Below are 27,967 nucleotides of genomic sequence, written 5' to 3'. Positions count from 1 at the left end.
GTCGTGGTGACAGGTACTCACGATGGCCAGGTTGAGAAGATCGCCGCCCACCTCCAGCTTGAGCTTCTTGAGGGTGCCCACCATGCCGAGGCAGGGCCCGCACCACTCCGAGTACACGTCCACCACTGTCAACACAGCACACCACAGCCGCTAGCGACCTCTGCACTGTTCACAGTCTGGACTCTCTTTCTTCCTTGAGCACTAGTAAGCGAGAGTGTGGAGGAATGGATATTACCCACACGTTGGCTGACACACGAAGAGAAGTACAGGGTGGCTGTAATTAAACTTTCGCTACTTGAGAGGGCTCCCATGTGATCGTTGAACAATGGTACATTATGGAAAGATTTGTAAGCAGATGCAGAATACCTATAACGAATAAACCGTTGAAAGAAAAGCATATTAATTTCTACATGAGACCATAACATTTCTTAATTGCTACCATGTTACGTTGATTGTTACAGACGTTGCTCAGTGTGATGACCATCTGCATCCATAACAGCCTGGAACCTCACTAGGGATCGCTCTACTGTCGCCCAAAACAACAGTGGACCATGCAATGTCCAGCTGTCGTGACACTGCCCGTGCACTGCCTGAAGATAGCATATTGTGTCCAGCACCCTCACCCGCGTCAACAGTAACTTCATCAATAATATGTGCTGCAATTGGCCATCATTCTCTACCAGAAGCAGTTCCCAAATCGCCAGTTAATTCGAACTTCCAAATTATGTTTTTCAACCTCTGAGTGGAAAGAGGACCTCTCCGTATTCCTTTGATGCGACGCTATTCGTGAAAAGCAGCGGCACTATTGTTGTTGTTTTGATAAAACAGCCTCATGGAAAATTGGAAATTTATGTTAAGTACCTGTAGGACCAAACTGCTGAGGTCATCGCTCCCTAGGCTCACACTCTACTTAACCTAACTTAAACTAACTTACGCTAAGGACAACACACACGCCCATGCCCGAGGGAGGACTCGAAACTCCAATGAGGGGTGCTGCACGAACCGTGGTAAGGCGCCTCAGACCACACGGCTACCCTGTGTGGCCAGCCTCATGAGCGCAAAGCCTTGCTCATCTTGACAACACCAATGTTGACACTCTGCCACTGTAACGCACACTGATATTTGTGTTTAACTCTGTATCATCGTAGGGTGCATGCACAATACCATGGCCTGTAAATGCGCAATTGATAGTGGGTAGAGTGGTTTGGTGGGGGTTGTGGGCGGGTGCTGTAGGGGAAATGCCGAGTGCTGGAGGAGAAGTGCCGTTCTAAATTGAAGCCTACGCTCACTTTTTTCATGAATATTAAGTTGAGCCCCTTCACAACCACACTTGCTTGGTGACCATTTAAGAAGATCTACTGTCACCTGTGCTTTGGTTAGTTGTTACGGTCTTCAGTCCAGAAACTGGTTTGATGCAGCTCTCCATGCTACTCTATCCTGTGCAAGGTTCTTCATCTCCCAATACCTATTGCAATCTACATCCTTCTGAATCTGTTTAGTGTATTCATCTCTTGGTCTCCCTCTACGATTTTTACCCTCCAAGCTGCCCTCCAATACTAAATTGGTGATCCCTTAATGTCTCAGAATATGTCCTACCAAGCTATCCCTTCTTCTAGTCAAGTTGTGCCACAAATTTCTCTTCTCTCCAGTTCTATTCAATACCTCCTCATTAGTTATGTGATCTACCTATCTAATCTTCAGCATTCTTCTGTAGCACCGCGTTTCGAAAGCTTCTATGCTCTTCTTGTCTAAACTATTTATCGTCCATGTTTCACTTCCATACATGGCTACACTCCATACAAATACTTTCAGAAACGACTTCCTGGTACTTAAATCTATACTCGATGTTAACAAATTTCTCTTCTTCAGAAATACTTTCCTTGCCATTGCCAGTCTACATTTTATATCCCAGGCTGTTCCAACCGAGCTCCAGGGAGCCGGAGCGCTCCGGAGCGCTCACTGTGGCAGCTTGGAGCCCGCGTGGAAGGGGAAAGCGAACTCACTGCCCCCTGGCCGCATTCATCCGCAACTAACGCAATAATCCGTGTTCAATGACAGCGATGATTAGCCGCGGGAGCCCTGTATCTCTATTGGAGAAAACCTTTCTATTCATTGAGAGGGATGGTCGTCCGCAGTGTCTTGTATGTCATAAAGTATTTAATTCTGCGAAGAGGTACAATATACAACGACATTATACACGTCTTCACGCAGCGCGCTACGATCAGGTAGAAGGCGTTTCACGCAGAGAACTGATAGCCAGGCTTAGAAACTACATACCAGGGGACGTAAGTTTAAAAACGGTTTCGTAATACGGAGGGTATCAAAACATGTAACATAGTTCGTGTTCTATGATGCGTTTATAATTTTCAGGTGAATGAGAGCGGAGAAAACACTACCGAATCTGCAATTCGAGCAAGCTGCAGGGTCGTTCACATCATTGCGGCGAGTGGCAAGCCGTTTTCGGTGGGACCACTCGTAAAATCGTGCAAGGGAGGTGCAGGCAATTCAAGGGGTTTGCCTGTCGAAGCAAACAATATCTCGTCGAATCCTGGACATGGCAGCGGATTTAGAGACACAACTCATGAAAAAGGCGGAGAGCTTTGTTGCATTTTCGCTAGCGCTTGACTAAAGCACCGACATATCTGACTGTTCTCAGCTTGCAGTCTTCGTGTGTGGTGTCGACATGGAGCTGCAAGTAACTGAGGAACTCTTGGATGTGGTACCACTCGATTACACCGCACCAATACGTGACATTTTTGACGTTGTTTGTGAATCAGTGGACAATTTGAATTTGCCGTGGGATAAGCTCCATTCTGTAGCGACAGACGGTGCACCACAAATGATCGGGTGTCACCAAGGTTACGCTTCTCGTTTGAAAAATAAACTCGGGGACGAATTCGGGAAAGACATTTTGACTCTTCATTGTTTTATTCACCAAGAGGCACTGTGCGCTGAAACAGTAGAGCTAGGTGGCGTAATGAAAGATGTCGTGAAGTGTGTGAATTTTGTGCCGGTGTGAATCATCGCCAATTCAAAGGATTCCTGAAAGATATGGAAGCGGAGTATGGGGATATACCTTACCACAGTACAGTTCGTTGGCTGAGTCGGGGAAAAGTTCTTGATGTTTTCTTTGCCATTCGTGAGGAAATAACCCTTTTTCTCGAAATGAAAGGGGAAGAAATGCGTTGTCTGAAAGATATAAAATGGATATCAGAGCTGGCGTTCCTAGCTGACATAACTATGCATCTGAATAATTTAAATCTGTCATTACGGGGCAAAGGGCAGCTAATCGTTGACATGCACGACCAGATCAAAGCGTTCATGCAAAAGTTACGTTTATTTGAGAGGCATATGACTAATGGACATTTAACGTTCTTCAATCATCTTGCTTCTTTATAACTACCGGAAGGTACTACTTTCGGCGATTACCAAGCGAAGTTAAAGCAGCTCATCACGTCGTTTGAAACACGATTCCGAGACCTCACTAGTTTGGAAATGGAACTTAAGGTGTTCAGCACTCCTTTTTCAGTTTCCCCCGATGACTTGTCATCATCACTTCAATTGGAGATTATTGATTAGCAAAATTCAACTTTGTTGACAGACAGGTGCTTCAACACGTTTGATTTGTCATGATGGTATCATTCATTACAGTAAAAAACATTTCCCAAGCTTCACAACAATGCCGCTCAGATCATGTGCTTGTTTGGATCTACGTATTGTTGTGAGCAGCTTTTCTCAGCAATGAAAAGAGTAAAGAGTACGGAACGATCGTTTCTTCAGGATGCAACAATGAAGGCCATCCTCCGCATTAACGCTGCGAACACTTTGACGCCTGATATTTTCGATCTTGTAATGAAAAGAAAAGTCAAGCTACAGAGGCCCAATAAATTTAGTATGCAATTTCTTGTAAAACAGTTGTTTCTTATTTATTTCCTGAACATCGTATTTCCTGGTGTAGCATGTCACCACGTCTTAGCAGCTAAGAGTATGAGGTTGTCGATCTTGGAAGACGCAGCCGGCACACCAAAACGCTTGCCTTGCCGCCTGCCTCAGCCAGCCGTGCCTGCGTGCCGGCCCACTTGAATAGCCACAGCGAGCGACACGGCTCCCTGGAGCAGGGAGCGCTCCGCGGCTCACAACGGAGCCGACGAGCTGGAACAGCCTGTTATATCCTCTCTACTTCGACCATCATCAGTTATTTTGCTCCCCAAATAGCAAAACTCCTTTATTACCCGATTTAATTCGACTACATTCCATTATCCTCGTTTTGCTTTTGTTGATGTTCATATTATATCCTCCTTTCAAGACCCTGTCCATTCCGTTCAGCTGCTCTTCCAGGTCCTTTGCTGTCTCTGACAGAATTACAATGTCATCGGCGAACCTCAAAGTTTTTATTTCTTCTCCATGGATTTTAATACCTACTCCTAACTTTTCTTTTGTTTCCTTTACTGCTTGCTCAATACACAGATTGAATAACATCGGGGAGAGGCTATAACCCTGTCTCACTCCCTTCCCAACCACTGCTTCCCTTTCATGCCCCTCGACTCTTATAACTGCCATCTGGTTTCTGTAGAAATTGTAAATAGCCTTTTGCTCCCTGTACCTTAACCCTGCCACCTTCAGAATTTGAAAGAGGGTATTCCAGTCAATATTGTCAAAAGCTTTCTCTAAGTCTAAAAATGCTAGAAACGTAGGTTTGCCTTTCCTTAATCTATTTTCTAACATAAGTCGTAGGGTCAGTATTGCCTCGCGTGTTCTAATATTTATACGGAATCCAAACTGATCTTCCCCGAGGTCGGCTTCGACCAGTTTTTCCATTCGTCTGTAAAGAATTCGTGTTAGTATTTTGCAGCAGTGGCTTATTAAACTGATAGTTCGGTAATTTTCACATCTGTCAACACCTGCTTTCTTTGGGATTCGAATTATTATATTCTTCTTGACTTTGGCTAGTATCTGAAAGAATTCCGTTGGAAACGCACCAAATGCAGCGATTTATTTTTGCCTGGGTTGTTAACGACTTGTAGCTTTCAGAGAAGCGTCATGAGTGGCGAACTTTGAGTAAAACCTACATTTCTCTTAGTGCCTTGTTAAAATCTGATTCTTTTGCCAAAAGGCAATGGAGTTTACAAAATGTCAACTGAGTAACATTTTGTGGAGATATCATTGCGAGAGAATTCTGAAACATTGGTTTAGTAAGTTTGTTAAGTGAGGGACTAAGAAAAAGTAATGTCAATAGCTTCTGAAAAAGCACATCCTCGGTACAAAAATAAACGTGTAATGTCTTCACATATGATGCTCCACAACTCACGGCATTTCTCGTTCCACCAGCTATCGATGACCCATGCAAATTACATTCTTTCATCGAAAAACTCTCTAGTTAGTGGAATAACATCGTAGGTAATGAAATTTTCCACAATAACCATGCGGAAAAATACTCTCCCCTTTTGCATGCTAACATTTCCAAAAATCTCATTCCGATATCTCAAATCGTTTAAGAAATATGAGGATTATCGTGGATATTTCATCGTGGATTTATCGCGGGTGCACGCCATCGCAAATGAGCGTACTACATCTGATCAGTTTTCTCAAGATTACTGACAGACAGGGACCCCATCCAAGTCTAAAGAAAAATTCAGTATGTTAGCAAAATTCCATATCCTGCAACATATTGAGTAATAAACACCGAACGCGAAATCATAGCGACACCTATTTTTGCTTGCAAGCAATTTCGAACTTCTGGCAGTGTCTGCTTAAACGCAAATATCACAGTTACGAAATGATGTCTACATCATCATGAAGCTGACATATAGAGCTACAAGTTTTTTTACGGAATTGTTTGTGTAAAATCGTTTGAGAAAGATTTCAGGGCGTGCGCCTGGATTGCGTCGTCGTTCACCGGCCGTGAACTGGCAGTTTCGGCCTTCCCTACCGGACAAACGAATGAACTCGCTCAGAGATGTTGGGCGAAAATTGCTCACTGTGCATCACCGTATCCTGCTCGGACTCTACTACACTCGTGCTCATAAACTAAGGATAATGCTGATACATGGTGAAACAATGCTCTGGTGGGCGGTTTGCCGGTTTAAATCACCTCGAAGTTTGACCACGGGTGCATTTGATCTGCGGTCGTCGCACGGTGGCGCTGGCAGCACTCCACATACGCAGAGTGTGTTGGTGCATGTCAGAGTACGGTGCAGCGGGTAAGTGTGCAGACGTTTTCAGACGTGCTAATGGTGACTGTGTGTTGAAAATGGCTCAAAGAACACATATTGATGACGTTATGAGGGGTAGAATACTAGGGCGAGTGGAGGAGGGTCAAACACAGCAGGTCGTATCACGGCCCTTCCCGTGCCACAAAGTGTGATCTCAAGATTATCGCAACGATTCCAGCAGACAGGAAACGTGTCCAGGCGCTATAGTACGGGACGTCCACAGTGTACAAGACCGATATCTCACTATCAGTGCCCGCAGACGGCCACGGAGTACTGCAGGTGGCCTTGCTCGGAACTTAACGCAGCCACTGAAACAGTTGCCTCCAGACATACAGGGTACAGACGACTGAACAGACATGGTTTATTCGCCCGGAGACCTGCAAGGTGCGTTCCACTGACCCCTGGTCACAGGAGAGGCCGTAAAGCCTGGTGTCAAGAAGACAGTACATGGTCATTGGAACAGTGGTCTCAGGTTATGTTCACGGACGAGTCCAGGTATAGTATGAACAGTGATTCTCGCCTGGTTTTCATCTGGCGTGAACCGGGAACCAGATACCAACTCCTTAATGTCCTTGAAAGGGGCCTGTGTGGAGGTCGTGGTTTTCGGCGGTGCAATGGGTGCCACCTTCCTCCTGATGGATGATAACACACGACCCCACCGAGTTGCCATCGTGGAGGAGTACCTTGAAACAGAAGATATCAGGCGAATGGAGTGGCCTTCCTGTTCTCCAGACCTAAACCCCATCGACCACGTCTGGGATGGTCTCAGCCGACGTATCGCTGCACGTCTTCGAACACCTAGGACACTTCAGGAGCTCCGACAGGCACTGGTGCAAGAATGGGAGGCTATACCCCAGCAGCTGCTCGACCACCTGATCCAGACTATGCCACCCCGTTGTGCGGCCTATGTACGTGTGCACAGTGATCATATCCCATATTGATGTCGGGGTACATGCGCAGGATACCGTGGACTTAGAGATGTGTGTCATGTGTGTTCCCTATGTGCCTATGCTATTAGCGCCAGTTTTGTGTAGTGCCACCTTGTGCGGCACTACATTCTGCAGTTATCCTTAATTTATGAGCATGAGTGTAGTATCGGTGCCTAACGGCAAGTCATGCGCTAACACTGCTAATACCGCAAATCCTGCAGTGCACAGTCTGATAATCATTATCACAAAGTTGGGTATCCATACGGTAAATAGTTTTCCGTCTACAGTGGCTCAAGTAGTTAAGCTTCAATCATAGCCCTTCAGTAGTGCGGAGGGTCGAGCCCCACACTCCAGTCACTGCGCCTATGTTTGTGCCTCGTACGTGACGTCTGCTCTCTGTTTACTACTAAGTAGTACTCGCGATGGACAGAGGAATTGTTTAATCACTTGCTCCACAGTGGGCCACATGTCGGAAGGCAGGCCGTGCTAATAAAGAGCTGAGTGGAAGCAATTAGCCTGCTTAAGCGCGCTGGCAGAGAGCGGGCATGTACATCACTGGTAACCCTTCATCTACATCTACATCTACATCTACATTTATACTCCGCAAGCCACCAAACGGTGTGTGGCGGAGGGCACTTTACGAGCCACTGTCATTATCTCCCTTTCCTGTTCCAGTCGCGTATGGTTCGCGGGAAGAACGACTGTCTGAAAGCCTCTGTGCGCGCTCTAATCTCTCTAATTTTACATTAGTGATCTCCTCGGGAGGTATAAGTAGGGGGAAGCAATATATTCGATACCTCATCCAGAAACGCAACCTCTCGAAACCTGGCGAGCAAGCTACACCGCGATGCAGAGCGCCTCTCTTGCAGAGTCCACCACTTGAGTTTGTTAAACATCTCCGCAACGCTATCACGGTTACCAAATAACCCTGTGACGAAACGCGCCGTTATTCTTTGAATCTTCTCTATCTCCTCCGTCAACCCGATCTGGTACGGATCCCACACTGATGAGCAATACTCAAGTATAGGTCGAACGAGTGTTTTGTAAGCCACCTCCTTTGTTGATGGACTACATTTTCTAAGGACTCTCCCAATGAATCTCAACCTGGTACCCGCCTTACCAACAATTAATTTTATATGATCATTCCACTTCAAATCGTTCCGCACGCATACTCCCAGATATTTTACAGAAGTAACTGCTACCAGTGTTTGTTCCGCTATCATATAATCATACAATAAAGGATCCTTCTTTCTATGTATTCGCAATACATTACATTTGTCTATGTTAAGGGTCAGTTGCCACTCCCTGCACCAAGTGCCTATCCGCTGCAGATCTTCCTGCATTTCGCTACAATTTTCTAATGCTGCAACTTCTCTGTATACTACAGCATCATCCGCGAAAAGCCGCATGGAACTTCCGACACTATCTACTAGGTCATTTATATATATTGTGAAAAGCAATGGTCCCATAACACTCCCCTGTAGCACGCCAGAGGTTACTTTAACGCCTGTAGACGTCTCTCCGTTGATAACAACATGCTGTGTTCTGTTTGCTAAAAACTCTTCAATCCAGCCACACAGCTGGTCTGATATTCCGTAGGCTCTTACTTTGTTTATCAGGCGACAATGCGGAACTGTATCGAACGCCTTCCGGAAGTCAAGAAAAATAGCATCTACCTGGGAGCCTGTATCTAATATTTTCTGGGTCTCATGAACAAATAAAGCGAGTTGGGTCTCACACGATCGCTGTTTCCGGAATCCATGTTGATTCCTACATAGTAGATTCTGAGTTTCCAAAAACGACATGATATTTGAGCAAAAAACATGTTCTAAAATTCTACAACAGATCGACGTCAGAGATATAGGTCTATAGTTTTGCGTATCTGCTCGACGACCCTTCTTGAAGACTGGGACTACCTGTGCTCTTTTCCAATCATTTGGAACCTTCCGTTCCTCTAGAGACTTGCGGTACACGGCTGTTAGAAGGGGGGCAAGTTCTTTCGCGTACTCTGTGTAGAATCGAATTGGTATCCCGTCAGGTCCAGTGGACTTTCCTCTGTTGAGTGATTCCAGTTGCTTTTCTATTCCTTGGACACTTATTTCGATGTCAGTCATTTTTTCGTTTGTGCGAGGATTTAGAGAAGGAACTGCAGTGCGGTCTTCCTCTGTGAAACAGCTTTGGAAAAAGGTGTTTAGTATTTCAGCTTTACGCTTGTCATCCTCTGTTTCAATGCCATCATGATCCCGGAGTGGATATGCTGATTCGGAGTGGATATGCTGATTCGGAGTGGATATGCTGATTCGAGCCACTTACTGATTTAACGTAAGACCAGAACTTCCTAGGATTTTCTGTCAAGTCGGTACATAGAATTTTACTTTCGAATTCACTGAACGCTTCACGCATAGCCCTCCTTACGCTAACTTTGACATCGTTTAGCTTCTGTTTGTCTGAGAGGTTTTGGCTGCGTTTAAACTTGCAGTGAAGCTCTCTTTGCTTTCGCAGTAGTTTCCTAACTTTGTTGTTGTACCACGGTGGGTTTTTCCCGTCCCTCACAGTTTTACTCGGCACGTACCTGTCTAAAACGCATTTTACGATTGCCTTGAACTTTTTCCATAAACACTCAACATTGTCAGTGTCGGAACAGAAATTTTCGTTTTGATCTGTTAGGTAGTCTGAAATCTGCCTTCTATTACTCTTGCTAAACAGATAAACCTTCCGCCCTTTTTTTATATTCCTATTAACTTCCAAACTCAGGGATGCTGCAACGGCCTTATGATCACTGATTCCCTGTTCTGCACTTACAGAGTCGAAAAGTTCGGGTCTGTTTGTTACCAGTAGGTCCAAGATGTTATCTCCACGAGTCGGTTCTCTGTTTAATTGCTCGAGGTAATTTTCGGATAGTGCACTCAGTATAATGTCACTCGATGCTCTGTCCCTACCACCCGTCCTAAACATCTGAGTGTCCCAGTCTATATCTGGTAAATTGAAATCTCCACCTAAGACCATTCCAAATTTTCTCTCAGTTGTTCTGCCACTAAAGCTGCTGAGTCGGGGGGTCGGTAAAAGGAGCCAATTATTAACCTAGCTCGGTTGTTGAGTGTAACCTCCACCCATAATAATTCACAGGAACTATCCACTTCTACTTCACTACAGGATAAACTACTACTAACAGCGACGAACACTCCACCACCGGTTGCATGCAATCTATCCTTTCTAAACACCGTCTGTACCTTTGTAAAAATTTCGGCAGAATTTATCTCTGGCTTCAGCCAGCTTTCTGCACCTATAACGATTTCAGCTTCGGTGCTTTCTATCAGCGCTTGAAGTTCCGGTACTTTACCAACGCAGCTTCGACAGTTTACAATTACAATACCGATTGCTGCTTGGTCCCCGCATGTTCTGACTTTGCCCCGCACCCGTTGAGGCTGTTGCCCTTTCTGTACTTGCCCGAGGCCATCTAACCTAAAAAACCGCCCAGCCCACGCCACACAACCCCTGCTACCCGTGCGTAATGTTGATGTCGGCAATAGTCATTAACTTCCACTGATGGAAATGCCATACTTATTCAATAAAGTAATCCGGCTATTATGCAGTGGTCGAATGAATTTCCTAGAGAAACTCAGTGTTTCGTTCCATTCTGCGGAGAGCGTTTTCGAAGTGACTCATAGCTTCTGTGAAGGTGTCCGATTCACATCCTCGCCCACTACCACTGCAGACAGAAGTTCACGAGCGCTCCCGCCTTGAGGTGCGAAGTCACATGTTTACAAAACTCGATCGTAATTGGTCGTTGTCGGTAGAGTCGTCCACTATTGCTGTCGCCACAGGGCGAAAGACTGGTACACACCTTTTCCAGTGGCGGAACCCAGATACCCTACAGTTCCACCCCTTCTCCATCAGATTAAAATTATTGTCGTGTTCAATAATCTCTGCCACCTCTACCGCAGCTTTTCGTAGCGTCCACTCGTGGCAGCCAGATCCTGAGTCTCATCATACTCTGCCTTCTGCCTCAAGAACGTGTGCTGCGACATCTGATCTGTTTCTCCCTTACTACCCCAGCCTTTTTGTCCTCCTATTCGTCTTACCTCATTTAATGTTGTGGTTCGTGAGCATCTTTGACCTACCTTAGGTCTTCCTCTGTCTTTCGAGTTGATTTGCCCACTTGGGCAACATTCCGTTCCTTCGAGTCCCCCCCCCCCCCCAACCCCCCCGTACGAGCTGTCTTTAAATCTTTAATGAGCGGTTTAGTCTCTGTTTTAATCTAGCCTTCATCTTTAAACTACGTGAGGAGTTGCCAGAAACTACATGTGGTTCGCATTTCACGTTAAACTGTACGCCCCTTTTCTTCGGTTGGATAATTGGAATGGGTTACGGGCACGCAAGTCACAGAAGTGGCGCCCAATTGAAACATTTGCTCCAGGCCACTGAACCACACGAAATTATTATTATTATTAGACCTTTATGATAACCAGGAGTGATCTACACTACTTTCTAGTCATCTATATCTTCTCCAAATATACATTCAAACTGTCCAAAATATTATCAAGCGTGTTAATACAGCATAGTAGTGTTACGTCTCAGGATAGTACTCCCGGCGGAAACTAAAATTTCGTCGTAGCTTTATCTTGGCAGTCCCGGGAAGGCGAACCGCCTGTGTCAACGACTAGCAGACTGCCAGCTAGAGGGAAACGCTGAGCTAATTGCGGCAAACACGAAAGCTATAGCAGCGTAGGAGAACGACGGAGCGTCCAAGTCTGCGAGCGAAGCGCAATCGCGGAAGCCGAGAGATACCGTCATACTAGCGACAAAGCAGAATTTCGTGAGAAAACTAAGTACAACGCAGCATTTAGTGTTCTGGTGTTGCGGCAATAGAAAACAGCCTCCGAAATGTGGAGTTGTGAAAGTCTGAAGTCAGTATCAGATGTGTAAGCAACGGAAAAACCAGGAAACGCGACGTCACAGCCATCCCCACCGTCACAGAGCGCACGGGACGCGCCATCATAAATACCCCACCCTCGTTAACGAAGGTGTCACTGCCGATTGCCGACTGTCTAGTGCGTAGTCTCAGCCCTTGAGTCAGTTGCAGCTATCCAGTGTCGACCCCTGGGCGTGCCTAGCTGTCTCTGATCGTCTACGGAATCACCAGTCCAGCTGGAAGGACACTCTGGGGTCTTGACCTGCGTGGCCTGGACGTTTCCCGTCATCCGCCTTCTAGTGGGTGGGCGCCGCCGCTGCTCAGCCCGTTCCTCCCGCAAACACCGATGCTGCTGGTTCCTGTTTCCTAAACGACGGCTGAGAGTCGACCCCGAATGCTTCAGGTGGACCTGGGTCGTAACTCCCGAGTGCAAATCTTGGACTTCAACAAGTGCACTTTGGCTATCGGTTCTTAGAGACTGCTGGAGTCCGCGTGTCGACGGCCGCATCGTGACGAAACAGCCGCTACCTGACCTTTTGCTGCGCTGCCCGTATTGCTACGAGTCGAGTGCGGGCCGGCCTTCCTCCGCTGACGAAGTACTGTTCCGCTGGTCCGGTTGTGTCGTAGCATTTTGGAAGTCAATCCTTTACTTTGTAACGCCGGAAATGCATATCCTCCTATTTCCATCTATTGTACTATAATTCTTTTTCCTTGTTTTGTTACCTCAAGATATGACATTTCTGTGTCTTTGTATATTGTAATTGTTTTACTATTTGTATATATATGCATTTATGTCGATTTATAATTGGTTTGTTTTGTGAATATTATTTGTATTTATGCGCTGGGTCTGGCCTAGGGAAAACTATGCTATCGAACGAATACATCGATAGGTCGTGTGGAGAACCAAAGTGTTTAGGATCTTTGGTAGTGTTAACTCTGTCGCGTGGAGCGCGGGCAGAGAGGGAGTCTGGCTGGAGCGGTGCAGTGGAGCAGGTGTGTTGTGTGACGCTCCCGCGAGTTGCCGCGCTTTCGGGGTTTGACAGCATGTAATTGCGCTCGACTTGCGATGATAGTTTCTGACATGGTGTCGTGGACGGGAAGCATTATCTGGCGCACATCAAGAGCCCGTTTCGTCTGGTGACCATGTCGAGAAGAAGGCGCGCCAACATCCAGCTTCTGCAACAGCGACGGCCGACAATGAGTGACTGTCGCCACCTCGATCGACGGCTTCAAACCCTCAATCAACCAACAAGGAACACTGAAAGCACGTAAAGTTTTAGAACTGTATGGCAGACCTCAGCTTTTCAAACTTTTAAAATTGTTGCATCGAAAAATTAGAGCAACTTAGCATGAACCTTTGTTGCTCATTGTCCCAATTGCATTGCCAAGCAGGGTCCCTTCCTTTTCCGAAATGAACCCGAGTGTCATTGAAATTCAAACGCCAGCATTAAAGTATTATAATTCGATTTCGCTGCTTTAATTTCAAAGTTCAGTTAAGGCATTCATAGCTGGCTACAATATTTAGATTACACAAGCACAAATTAAGTTTGCGAGTTTTGTTACCGTATTTTAGCTTACCTGTGACTGCAGCTCAGCTTGGTACGTACTAAATCTTACTATTGTTAATTGTTCAGAATCATTTAATTCAAGTTCAAAGTTAAATCTCTTATTTCTAAATTGCGTAGATTCAAGTAGCTTTTGAAATGATTGTTGAGGTAGCCCAAGACTAACCGTATTTTACTGAATTTCGATGTGCTTCAGAAACAAAGCTCACTATTAATTTCAGTCACTAAATTAACTTTCAATTTTCTGGTTTTATTAATTCTTTTGCTAAATTAAGTCAGAGTGTAGCGAAATTTATTACTTCTGACAAACTTTCAGTTTTCACACTACACGTGTCAACCTTCAGTTGCCACACTTCTAGTGCTAATTATATGTGTAATAACCTTTCTTTTTCAGTTACTATAGTAATTGTCCTTAGGACTGGCGACCGTAATTTCCCCCAAATCTCAAATATCTAATTAGCGCCAATTAATTGTTAACGTGACGACCGCACATTTACTTTCTTTATTAACTTTACCCCTTTTTAAAATTAATTTCCACCAGTTTCATTTGCATTTTTCCTTTCATTTAGATGTAACCCTTTCCTCCCTCTTTACCGACAGATAAACTTCGGTGACGATTGCTTTTCCCAAATTTCCATTAGGTACACGCAGTTTAATTTTTCACTGTCATTAAGGTCGATAAGTGAGGGGGAGGTTACAACTTCCGCCAGATAAATATATCATTGATGTTTTTTTGGCGTTTATTAGCGTAGCTAAGTCCTCTCCAACGCATCTCGCCCGGCTTTCTCTTGATGAATGAAGGAGTCTGGGACCAGACCCGTATAAGAGGAAGAAAACACGATTAAACACTTCGGTAATTTGTGGGCATTCACGGTACGAAGTTTAGTATGAAGTGCTGCCACATCTGGCAACAACAATGTCTCTAATCTGGCTGGGCATACAGCTTAATTGAGCTTTGATGATTGTTACGGATACGTCATTCCATGCTGCTTCAAACCTATGGCAGAGTTTGTAACACCGAAAATGCAGGATGCATGGCACCTGATACAGATGTATAACTTTTTTTCAATTGTATGTAAATATTTGTAATTTAAATGCTTTTTTTTAAAAAGTAAAGACATTGCTTCACTGTTCGTGTACATTTAGGTAGAAGTCTGTTGGCGTTTCATTGTATTTACCTGTGAAACTTATAAGCTCTGGGAACAAGCCAAAGGAATTGTTATGTGTATCGACTAGCAATGATAATAGCAGTGCTTGTGCGTTGTAAAATCTTTGGGTAGGGAGTTGTCGCGTAGAACGCGGGGAGAGAGAGGAAGACGGGTTCCAGCGCTTCTAGTGTGCGGAAGTGTGGTGTTAACGCTCTCGCAGTAGAGAGTACCATTTCGGCGGCACCATGTACGCGCGCCGGCCAGATGATTAGTAACAGTAGGGAGGACAGTGGACGGGCGGAAGAGGCTGTACTAACTACAAGTGTCCGTTCCTATAATTAGCCGTGGCCCCACAAGATGCTACCGTCTTCAGCAACAGCAGCAGTTCCAGCACCACAGTTTCCTCGTAGGCTCCGAGTTTCGTCGTATGCACAGCACTGAAGTAAGACTGTTCATTCGTAGAAGTTATTAACGGCAAACCCAGCAACACAACTGAACGTGATTTGATTGATAAGATTTATTTAAATAATAATCAGTTAAACTCAGGGCGATTGTGTCCTCATTGCCCCCAGACATTATTACCAAGCAAGATCTTTGTTCCTTTTTTTCCCTAAAATACTAACCGAGTGTCATAAGAAACAAATTGAATAGTTACAGCCAGTTTATTAATGAATAATTTCACTTTTAAGAATTTTAGCCTCAGTCTACTTTCAATTAACTGTTGTACAACAGAGGCTTCAGTATATGACTAAAGAAAAGCAATTTCATTTATCAAGTTTGAGAATCAATCACTGAAAAAAATCCAAATCTAAAGAAAATGCACAAATTAAGAGTGCGGAAGTTTTATTTATTTCAGATATAGCTTGGAGCAGATGGCTGTTTGGTTTGGTGCGTATTCTAGTATTTAATTCTGTTCAAGTCAGTAAAACAAGGCTCAGTTGTTCAAAAAAGTAATATGAAATCCAATTTGCAAAATAAGTATGGCAAAGTAAAAAGTGCTTACTATTTTTCTAAATTTCTTTGATGACGTTATGCTAAGGTCACTGAAAATCATTGTTCACGTAAAGAAGTTCAGTACTAATATACAGTTTAATTGCATATTTTCAAATCATTACTCGACTGCCTATTTCAAAATTCAGTGCCAAACATAAAGTAAAAGTGACTTCTCAGTTTTCCTTATCATTACTTACTCATTTAAAATTAGTGTCAAAAAACGTGACAACCTTCAGTTTTTAACAGTGCATGTTTTTCTTTCCCATCATCTTGTATAGGATTTTGGCTGTAAATTGCCCTAGTAGGATGGCGACCGTTAATTATTTCCTTTTCGTTCATTAGTGTAACTTTTGGATTCATGATGAGTCGTATCCTTTTTCTGTCCAGTGTAGTCTGTGAGTGAATGCACAAAATAACTTTCATTTTCCAAATTATAGCCCTGTTCGGTTTAATTACTTTTTATTTTTAGTAGACTTTCCATCAGAAGGGTCGGTTAACACTTTCCTCCCACTTATCAGTATCACTTCTTCGGGAAAGATAGCCTTATACAATTAAAAAGATCCATTAGGCATACACGTGATCCACGGTCATATTTTATATCGCAAGCAGGATAGACCGATTAGTAAGAGGGAGGTTACAAGTTCACTGAGAGTGGTGCCTCGTGGATGGTAGCGCGACATTCTCTCAGCAGTCCATGAGCAGATGTTTCCAGTGGATGAAAGATCTAGAGAAAGTTCCGGAGCCAGGACAATTGTCGAATATCATTTGTACTGAGGTAGACCAGGTCAGGATGCAACACTATTATCGATCTTATCTACACTTACCTAACTTCTGTGTCTGCTTATGTTTACTGTGACCCCTGTATCACTATGTTCTTCGATGTAACATCAATGTAAATGTTCTACTCAATATTTATGTCCGTTTATGTCACTGTAATTAATCTATGGAGGAATTTTTAAAAGTAATGTTCTGCAAAAGAATGGAAATGTTAAAACCTTACAAAGGGTTCTTCTTATGGGGCAGTCGCATCTGTATAAGTACATTTTGGAAAACTAAGAAACTGCACAACAGTTGCTTCATCCACAATCTTTTATTGTATACACGACTGGTTTCGGAGTACTTTAAGTTCCATCGTCTGTTACAAACTACAGTAATGAAAATATTCTGTTACACGCGGATGAGAGCGGATCCTCACGTGTGAAATATCATAAGGAACTAAGCAGCTAAAATCTCTAAACTAAAAGAGAGAACAAAAACTAAAATCACTTAATCATCTGAGGTCATCCTCACCTCAGAGTTGTCATGGAACCAAAGATTTCATGTCAAAAGCTTAAAGGAACTAAACAAAATCCGGAGAAATAGACATCACAACCGCACACCAAATGTTTTCAAACTAATGAAATATGCAAAATGTAAGACCGTTCGCCCATGATGCGTGACCGGAAACAAACAGGAAAACTATGTAATAGTAAATACCAGCCGTGGGTACTGAAGCCGAACATGACCCAAGTGCAGGAGCGGTACGAAACACACAAGTGATTGGTGAACTGTTTAAGCTGGAAAAGTGGGAAGTAACAGCAGACAGGAGACAAACCGTCACAACATTAAGAGAGAAGTGGACATGTACACAAAAAAAAACAAGGAAATGATTACGTTATTTGCACACCTTAATCAGCCTGCGTAATGTCATATTAACTAAAATATTTCTGTGATACACTCTGTGCCTTCATTAATTATGTCGAGAAGATGCGAAACAATATTTTTTTGTTTCTTTTGTTTTAGGACGCAAAAACAACTAGGGTCATACGCGCCCATGCGAAACAAGACTTCTTAAGATTTCAGTGTTATCCAAAACACTGAGTATCCGACTTTTCTGTGCAGTGTGTAAGACAGTTAAGTTAACGATAACCTGATGGTTGTCAGTTAGATGCGTCATCAGATCTGCCTTGGAATTGGCCAGGTCTTTTACTTGTAGTACTGGTCCATGCATAGGGCTTCAGGTCTGTAATTATGTAAAAGCTAGAGGGAAGTCCCTACGCAACGAAATACACCTGGCGGGAACAGAAAAGGTGGACTTGGCGCTCGAACTGCAGGGCTCCTTTGCGGCACGAGTTAGTCGGTGGTAAACTGTGAAAGTCGGTGGCTCGCCGGCAGAATGTTAGCATCTTGTGTGCTGAACGAGCCGACAGGAGCAGCAAGATTATGTAACATAGCCCTCTGATGTGGAAGCAATTTGGCTTATTATTTATGGCATACATTGGCTAGCTCTGTACTACGAACATCCAACGCTAAGAAGAGAATTTTCAAAGCTTGTTACACACCAAGACCCATGAGTACTTTTGCTGACTTTTTGAGTAGTCACAGAGTATCGCCATAGCCACCACCTTCTTCTCAAATTATCAGCTAAGTACTGTACAGGGTGCCTTCCCAAATACTGAAATATCCGAGTATCCTATTTACTGAATCAAAAGCAGTTTTTTGTATAATAAAATTTAATACCTTTTGTACAGTAGTAGATTTCATAATTATTCAGTGAGCCTAGTTTTTGAAGTACTCCACGTGTTTCTTTCCTATAAGGAAAGTTATAGTTTTACAAAACTACAATTGCAAAGAGTTTATCCAAAGTGTTTTACTTAAGTGTTCTTACTGAAAACCCAGCTTATTATTAAAGGTACTTGAATAAAACTGAGATTATTCAAAATAGTTACTGGCTAGTGAAACTGAAGCGTCAACATTACGAATAACTGCTGTACAGCTTTGGCTTAGTGTTTATGTTTTAGTTAAAAGATGTTTCTCTTACTGTGTACTAACTAAAATGTTCAGTTTTGATCTGAGTCAGTGTATAGAATAGTTTCTCGGTCTCCATGGCAGTTTTTGAGCCAGTTTTGCTGTGTATATTACAATAAAAGTACTAAAAAAGTGCAACTTTCATTCTTACAACTTGTATATGCTATAACAAGTAACTGACTATCGCTATGCAGACTGTAACAGACCTAGGGACCACATGTTTCATTTGAGCCATATAATACAAAGATGTGAATGCTCATTGACAAAACAAATAGTGATCAGAATAGAGAATATAATTACCTGAATATCATTTCAGTGGCAGTACTTTCCAACAATTAAGTTGATAAAAGAAACTCTTGCCCAAGTTAGTGTTGCTCCACCATTGGTAGTCATTCATCTATAATGGTCATTAGCTTCCTACTATAATGTACGGCTAGTAAGCGTTATTGAGAGCAGTTGTGGCCAAACATTTAATATTACTTCTGTGTTCGTGCCAAACCACTGCTACATCGTTTCCTAAATTGGGCTACAGCCTGTACCTTATTTACAATTTGAGCATCAAGCAAAGTCAGTCCCAGTAGTTAATTTTATTTATGAACAGTCCTAGTACTTTGTACAACTTTGCCTAATTGGGCTTGCGACCGTTACTTTTGCGTAATTGTATTTTACTTATAAGTGATAGAATCTTGGTTCGAATCACGTTTGTTCTGGTATTGTTTCCTTTCAACAGTAATATTTCGAGGAAAGGAAAAGAGAGTCTGATATCTTTCTATAACACACTATCACGGTCATTTCAAATCCTTTAACAGGAATAGCATTATCGGTATATTGATAATTCAGCAAGAACCGGTCGTGTTATAAGGGCAACATGGGCATAAAAAAAATTGTCATGCGTTATCTTGTTGGAAGATCACATCAAGGAGACCTTGAAGACAGAACACTGTCACCGGCCTAAACCTGACAGAAATATGACGTCTGCTGTCCTGGTGTCTACAGCACTGGCTATGTGAGCCAGAGATGATCGTGTTGCGTACCCAGTGGCACTTCGTACCCTCACTCAAGATGCTACGCCTGTGTGACAACAGCGATTGCAATCTGACAATATTCGTTTTAGTATTTTATCAATCTTTAGCAACTGTAGTTGTATTTATTGGAATAATCAACAACCAGCTGTACAAAAGACATTTTATTTCCTTAACCGCTTTCAAGCACTTAGTGCCGTTCTTCATAAGGCTGTACAGAAAAATATACCACCAGTAAATAGAAGTTAGATAAGACTTAATATTTAACAATTACAAATATAAAAATTATAAAAATTTAAAGATAAAAAAGTACATACTTATAACTATCGCATTATTTGCGAGTGTCAAAAAATAAGATGCATGCAGCATATTGCTGTGGCCTTAAGGATGCAAGAAAAAGATGTAATGCAATAATGAATTCAATAACATAAAAAGAGCTCGTAAGTGCGTACATATGGTTCACAGTGCCTGTACAAAAATTGTATAAGGAAGCCAAACAACAAGTGAGGCCGTCATGCCAGAACTGGAGATAATCAGCTAATATGCATAACGCATATCTTCTAGGCGGGGGCTAAAGTACTATCTACATCTACGTGATTACTCTGCTATTCACAATAAAGTGCCTGACAGAGGGTTCAGTGAACCACCTTCAAGCTGTCTCTCTACCGTTCCACTCTTGAACGGCACGCGGGAAAAACGAGCACTTAAATTTTTCTGTGTGAGCCTTGATTTCTCTTACTTTATCGTGATGATCATTTCTCCCTATTTAGGTAGGTGCCAACAGAATGTTTTCGCAATCGGAGGACAAAACTGGTGATTGAAATTTCATGAGAAGATCCCGTCGCAATGAAAAACGCCTTTTTTTTTTTTAATGATTGCCACTCCAATTCACGTATCATGTCTGTGACACTGTCTCCCCTATTTCGCGATAATACAAAACGAGATTCCTTCTTTGTACTTTTTCGATGTCATCCGTCAGTCCCACCTGATGCGGATCCCACACCGCACAGCAGTACTCCAGAATAGGGTGGACAAGCGTGGTGTAAGCAGTCTCTTTAGTAGACCTGTTGCATCTTCTAAGTGTTCTGCCAATGAATCGCAGGCTTTGGTTTGCTCTACCCACAATATTATCTATGTGATCGTTCTAATTTAGGTTATTTGTAATTGTAATCCCTAAGTATTTAGTTGAATTTACAGCTTTCAGATTTATGTGACTTATCGTGTAACCGAAATTTAGCTGATTTCTTTTAGTACTCATGTGAATAACTTCACACTTTTCCTTATTCGGGGTGAATTGCCACTTTTCGCACCATACAGATATCTTATCTAAATCATTTTGCTAGTCGTTTTGATCATCTGATGACTTTACAAGACGGTAAATGACAGCATTACCTGCAAATAATCTAAGACGGCTACTCAGATTGTCTCCTATGTCGTTAATATAGATCAGGAACAATAGAGGGCCTGTAACACTTCCTTGGGGAACGCCGGATATTTCTTCTGTTTTACTCGATGACTTTCCGTCTATTCCTACGAACTGTGACCTTTCTGACAAGAAATAGTGAATCCAGTCGCACAACTGAGGCGATACTCCGTAGGCACGCAGTTTGGTTAGAAGACGCTTGTGAGGAACGGTGTCGAAAGCCTTCTGGAAATTTAAAAATATGGAATCAAATTGACATCCCCTGTCGATAGCACTTATTACTTCCTACACTATACAACATAGTTCTCGTAAAGCATAATGGAAATTGTAAGTGCGCATAAGCGGCTTATTGAGTAATATACAAAAAGCTATTGATAAAAAAAAGTTACTGCCAACGATAAGTCGCGCTATCGAAGAGAAATTTGGTAAAAAATCTCCAAACAGCTGCAGCAACGTCCGTTGGACGCTAGTAGGGAACCTGTCAGTAGAAACAAAGTGCGAAGCGCATCAAGGGACTGGAAACTGTAACTGCAGAACATGGAGAGAGAATTCTCAATCATTGGCTAATATTGAGTGCAGGAAAGTGGTTGTAGAGGAAGAGAAGCGTGGGCACAACATTTCCCGTTTTCCTTGAAGCCTCCACACACGGATCCTCCACAGCAACACTCCTGACAAGACAACAGGATGCCACTCATTTCTCCAGTGTTTTCGTTGGACGCGCCAGTGTCGGGCCGTCTCCCTGTCTGCCGCGTCACTGAAACCCACAACAACTGTTGCATTGCTGATAGTCTGTGAGTGTGGATACTTGTCTTGCTGCTGGCAAGTCCATTTCCTGACAGGAGATACGTGACGTGGCTGTACTACCCTGCACGGCTGAACGAATAATATGTTTGTGCTGTCGGGCGTTAGTCCCATCGATGACAGTTGCATGAGAGTCATTTGTGGCTCTCGACCAAGGCGAGTACCACTAGCGTGTAACCATAAACCGCAGTCTCGATAGCCCAAGGTTGTTGTGCTGTCGAATTTCGACACGCGCTGGTATAACAAACACACACACGACCATCAACGAAATACGATTTCTGAACGAGAAACACGTTGCGTAATAAAACTGCATGGGCTACCACTGCCGGAGACAGTTGATATAAAAGTCTTCTGAACATCGCACCAGTAAACCCAGAAGAAAGTCGCTATAACCGTGGTAGAAACGTTGGTTTCTCCAGTATACTTTTTCACATTATCACGTGGTACTATACGGAGAAGACTTGTGTGTCAGCTTTGCATAATGTTTCCTTAAATACAGAATGTAGATGGTGTTACTTCTACCTACTTTATGTTGCGCTGAAGTACCGATCATTGACATATCCAAGCGTCAGTGGTCGTCAAACTAAGATCCGCAGGCCACAGGCCGCAAGGAAAAAAAGGAAAAAAAAATATCAGCTAATCTAATAACGGACCATATTTTCGATTGATTTCAAGACTTCCTTGCAGATGTAACTCAGCTCGTCGCTCTTAACGGAACCAAATCGACCTATTGTAAGGTAATTTCCGGAGAACCCCAAAGAGATGAGTTAGTTACATGTTCCATAGACCATTTGAACATTATCTAAATGATGGAGAGCTTGTCAGTTTACAGCATAGGTATTCATCATTCTTGTTAACAGTCAGGAACACATTAATATATGCCAGAATACGGCGCTGCCGTCGGCAACGCCTATATAAGACAGAAAGTGTTTGGCGCAGTTGTTACTCGGTTACTGCTGCTGCAATGGCAGGTTATCAAGATTTAAGTGAGTTTGAACGTGGTGCTACAGTCGGCGCTCGAGCGATGCGACACAGCATCTCCGTGGTACCGATGAAGTAGTGAAGTTCCCGTATGACCATTCCACGAGTGCACCGTGAATATCAGGAATCCGGTAAAACATCAAACCTCCGACATCGCTGCGCCTGGAAAAAGATCCTGAAAGATCGGGACCGACGACGACTGAAGAGAATCGTTCAGGGTGACAGAAGTGCACCACTTCGCAAATTGCTGCAGATTTCAATCCTGTGTCATCAACAAGTGTCAGCGTGCGAACCATTCAACAAAACATCATCGGTATGGGTTTTCACAGCCGAAGGCCCACTCGTGTAGCCTTGATGACTGCACGACACAAAGCTTTACGCCTCGCCTGGGCCCGTCAACACCGACATTGGACTGTTGATGACGGGAAGCATGTTGCCTGGTCGGACGAGTCTCGTTTGAAATTGTATCGAGAGGATGGGCGTGTACGGGTGTGGAGACAACACCATGAACCTATGGACCCTGCATGTCAGCGGGGGACTGTTCAAGCTGATGAAGGCTCTGTAATGGTGTGAGGCGTGTGCAGTTGGAGTGATACGGGACCCCTGATAGGTCTAGATACGACTCTGACAGGTGACACTTACGTAAGCATTCTGCCTGATCACCTGCATCCAATGATGTCCACTGTGCATACCGACGGACTTGGGCAATTCGTGCAGGATAATGGGACACCCCACACATCCAGAATTGCTACAGAGCGACTCCAGGAACACTCAGGTGAAATCTTCCACAGGCGTTTATACTTGGTGAGAGACACTGTCTTCTAGACATCTTTAAGTGCCCATCTACATCTATATCTACATACATACTCCGCAATCCACCATACGGTGTGTGGCGGAGGGTACCTCGTACCACAACTAGCATCTTCTCTTCCTGTTCCACTCCCAAACAGAACGAGGGAAAAATGACTGCCTATATGCCTCTGTACGAGCCCTAATCTCTCTTATCTTATCTTTGTGGTCTTTCCGCGAAATGTAAGTTGGCGGCAGTAAAATTGTACTGCAGTCAGCCTCAAATGCTGCTTCTCTACATTCCCTCAGTAGCGATTCATGAAAAGAACGCCTCATTTCCTCCAGAGACTTCCACCCGAGTTCCTGAAGCATTTCCGTAACACTCGCGTGATGATCAAACCTACCAGTAACAAATCTAGCAGCCCGCCTCTGTATTGCTTCTATGTCCTCCCTCAATCCGACCCGATAGGGATCCCAAACGCTCGAGCAGTACTCAAGAATAGGTCGTATTAGTGTTTTATAAGCGGTCTCCTTTACAGATGAACCACATCTTCCCAAAATTCTACCAATGAACCGAAGACGACTATCCGCCTTCCCCACAACTGCCATTACATGCTTGTCCCACTTCATATCGCTCTGCAATGTTACGCCCAAATATTTAATCGACGGGACTGTGTCAAGCGCTACACTACTAATGGAGTATTCAAACATTACGGGATTCTTTTTCCTATTCATTTGCATTAATTTACATTTATCTATATTTAGAGTTAGCTGCCATTCTTTACGCCAATCACAAATCCTGTCCAAGTCATCTTGTATCCTTCTACAGTCACTCAACGACGACACCTTCCCGTACACCACAGCATCATAGCAAACAGCCGCACATTGCTATCCACCCTATCCAAAAGATCATTTATGTAGATAGAAAACAACAGCGGATCTACCACACTTCCCTGGGGCACTCCAGATGATACCCTCACCTCCGATGAACACTCACCATCGAGGACAACGTACTGGGTTCTATTACTTAAGAAGTCTTCGAGCCACTCACATATTTGGGAACCAATCCCATATGCTCGTACCTTAGTTAGGAGTCTGCAGTGGGGCACCGAGTCAAACGCTTTCCGGAAGTTAAGAAATATGGCATCCGTCTGATACCCTTCATCCATGGTTCGCAAGATATCATGTGGAAAAAGGGCGAGTTGCGTTTCGCAGGAGTGATGCTTTCTAAAGCCGTGCTGATGCATGGACAGCAACTTCTCTGTCTCAAGGAAATTCATTATATTCGAACTGAGAATATGTTCGAGAATCCTACAACAAACCGATGTTAAGGATATTGTGTGCTCAGAAGCTAAAATAAAGACATGACGTGATCAACTGGCATACTAGAGACTATCCAGCTGATCTACGTAAAGCTTCATCGGGTTTTGGCTGTGGTTTCCATTTCACGACCTATCGGTTCCTACTTTCCAAGTAGCCCCCGTAGGTAATCAATTATTGTATCCACGTGGGACGATACTGCTCTGCACATCAGATAAGTGTAATGGGGCTGCCGCCTCATCGAGAAGAAGTGAGTAAATATCTCGCATCAACATAGGTCACTGATTATATGAATGGGTTTTCTCTCTTCTTTCGGAAATGTCTGAAAGAACAGACACCACGTATTCATAGGACTGAATCGTCTCGATGAGCGATGAATCCAACGCCTTCAGTGCGGATGCACAGTTACGTTCGATCTCCTGCGCGAACCTCAAAGTACGAGCGAGCATGGAGGACATGTACGGGGACTGCAGGTAGGTGGCGCTGGGTAAGAGTGTGGGTTGGCCAGGAGGCGTGCAGAGATAGTCCGCGCAATTGAAATGGCATTGCGTCCGTGTCCGGATGGCGCAGTGCTTAACGCAGCTGCCTAGGAAGCAAGAGATTCTGGGTTCGAATTCCGGTCCGGCTCACATTTTCACATGTCGCTGCTGATTCCGAATAAAGTCCCGATGTACTCTGGGTAGGCATTGATAATTACGCATATAAATTTTTTTGCCATGATTTTCTTGCGTTTTCTATTTTTCCTTTTGTTCTTGCCAGCCTATGAAATTGTGATGATTTAACGTACTACTGTTGCATTTAAATGTAGAGATGTAATTGTTATTATTCCGTTTGCCAATGGATAAAAACGTTTCTTGCTTTGTAACTGTGAAAAAAATGCAGTCAAGAACATTTATAAAGACTTATGTAATTTACGATAATGATATAACATCTGTAGACGAGGGACGGCGATAGTGATATCGATAGTCGAACAGAGGATGGGTAGTAGAAGGTATGGTGGTCGATGAGTCTGTGAAGCGTGCGCGGGAAAATGACACTATGTTTTTAGGAAAAGCACCCGGAATTGTATGGACAATGATACCGAACTACGAGAATGCCAATTCGCTTTACCACTGCGGTATGTAACGCCATCGCCAGCGAGCTTTAGCAGCAAATAAACCGGACTGTGAAAGCGCCGCTAACAAGACTTTGTTGTGACCGTCACGAGCAGTGCTTTTATACGAGTGAACTTTGTTCGCATTGATATTCGGGTGGTGGAACTGTTGTTTTTCATGTTTATATCTGACATTCAATGACGTTACAGAGGTCTGAACTGCGAGAACATATGAATTGTGTATTTGTGGCTACGCCTATATGAATGTGACGAACTGTGTAGTTATCGACGAAAGAGTGACGGACACTGCACAAAGTTTACAAACGAACGCTGTCCACGTAATGTGCTTTGCAAGAGGGGACATGTCAACAGCCGGTCGTTGAGGCCGAGCGGTTCTAGGCGCTACAGTCCGAAACCGCGCTGCTGCTACTGTCGCAGGTTCGAATCCTGCCTCGGGCATGGATGTGTGTGATGTCCTTAGGTTAGTTAGCTTTAAGTAGTTCTAAGTCTAGGGGACTGGTGACCTCATATGTTAAGTCCCATAGTGCTTAGAGCCATTTGAACCATCTGAACATGTCAACAACGGTCGCATACCAGCGTCTCGTGGTCCGCCGCTCGTGGTCTCGCGGTAGCGTTCTCGCTTCCCGAGCACGGGGTCCCGGGTTCGATTCCCGGCGGGGTCAGGGATTTTCACCTGCCTCGAGATGACTTGGTGTTTGTGTTGTCCTCATCATTTCATCATCATCCAGGAAAGTGGCGCAATTGGACTGAACAAAGATTGGGTAATTGTACGGGCGCTGATAACCACGCTGTTGAGCGCCCCACAAACCAAACATCATCAGCGTCTCGTGGTTTGTTAATCGCCTCTGGGTTACTGATACAATTGTGCAGAAACTTTGTTCGCGTTTCGCCGGAGAAGATTAACAAGCAGAACTGCCTATAAGCTGCTCACAACATCGTATCCCGCCGACATCGTGCTGCCCAGCGCAACGCTTCGTTTGCAACGAAAAGTTAGGTATTTCTCCGAACGCTTTCCCCTGTTCTCTATTAAAAGTAGTAGAATTGTAGATTCTATTCAAATCAATTCTTTGCTTGTTTATGTTTGCTTTCTGCTATCGAAAATAAAAGAACCATTAGTGAACTAATAGTTGCACGGTAGTCATTGTTGAAACACCAGTAAATACAAACTTCTTCCTCTCATTAGAACTATTTATCCTTGCATGTCAAAATTATTGCTGCGCATTATTTTAGGTGATTTTATGTATTGATATGAGTACAGCAATGTCATAGTGACTAATAAGAGTATTTTGTAGCGAAATACGACTGCGCGCGTAAATTACGGCGACCGCCGTAATTTCCTGAGGGCGACCAATGACATAAAACCTGCTATTTCACCATTGGTGCATTTCCTGCCGTGAGTGTGAATCTTATATGTCAGTTGTCAAAACACGTGGGTAATGTTTACACAGTATTGAAAGCTTTGATATTGTATTGCTACGAGTCGTAGTATTGAGAGACGCTCGTTATACTCAAAAGTGGGTAGACGTGTGGTGAATCCCCCCAGTTTTCATGTAATTATTAACAGTGTTGCATGTGATTCACGTAATTTTGTCACCTTTTCTACATTCTGGCAGATATTGTCTTTGATGTTTTTGAAGTCTCGGTGGGTATATACACAATTTTGTTGACTCAGGTTATCTTCATTGCAGTTTCTCGTAAACATTCGGTTTTTCAGTTCATAGATAAAGTGGGATTGTGACCAATTGAGAGGTATAACAAATAATTTGGTTTTCCAACTAGAATTTTGGGTGATTGTACAGTTCAGATTTTGATAATTATTTTTCGTATGGGGTGAGGTCATCACAACCCTTCTTAGGTTAGCAGTTATTGAACCCCCATGGGACTATACTACCCTGCACACCATGCAAGTATTGCGGGCTGCCGCCTCGCCAGGAGGCCTCCATCTTCAATTTAGATAACAAGTCACCGACT

The 27,967-nt window shown here is 43.6% G+C and overlaps 1 protein-coding gene across 1 annotated transcript in view; it reads right to left on the bottom strand.

The window, feature by feature from the left end:
* The window catches only part of LOC126176099 (thioredoxin domain-containing protein 3 homolog), a gene marked incomplete at its 3' end in the record, with an annotated part of 221,543 nt that overhangs the window by 162,373 nt on the left and 31,203 nt on the right, over positions 1-27,967 (bottom strand). Inside the window, exon 3 of the mRNA XM_049923236.1 lies at positions 22-125. Within this exon, the coding sequence (XP_049779193.1) occupies positions 22-125 (104 nt within the window). The remainder of the gene's footprint in view (positions 1-21; positions 126-27,967) is intronic.

Source organism: Schistocerca cancellata, chromosome 3 (assembly GCF_023864275.1).
Source record: "Schistocerca cancellata isolate TAMUIC-IGC-003103 chromosome 3, iqSchCanc2.1, whole genome shotgun sequence".
Lineage (NCBI taxonomy): Eukaryota > Metazoa > Arthropoda > Insecta > Orthoptera > Acrididae > Schistocerca > Schistocerca cancellata.
Note: the sequence above shows the minus strand (reverse complement) of the source record. Positions and strands in the feature narration are given on the sequence as shown.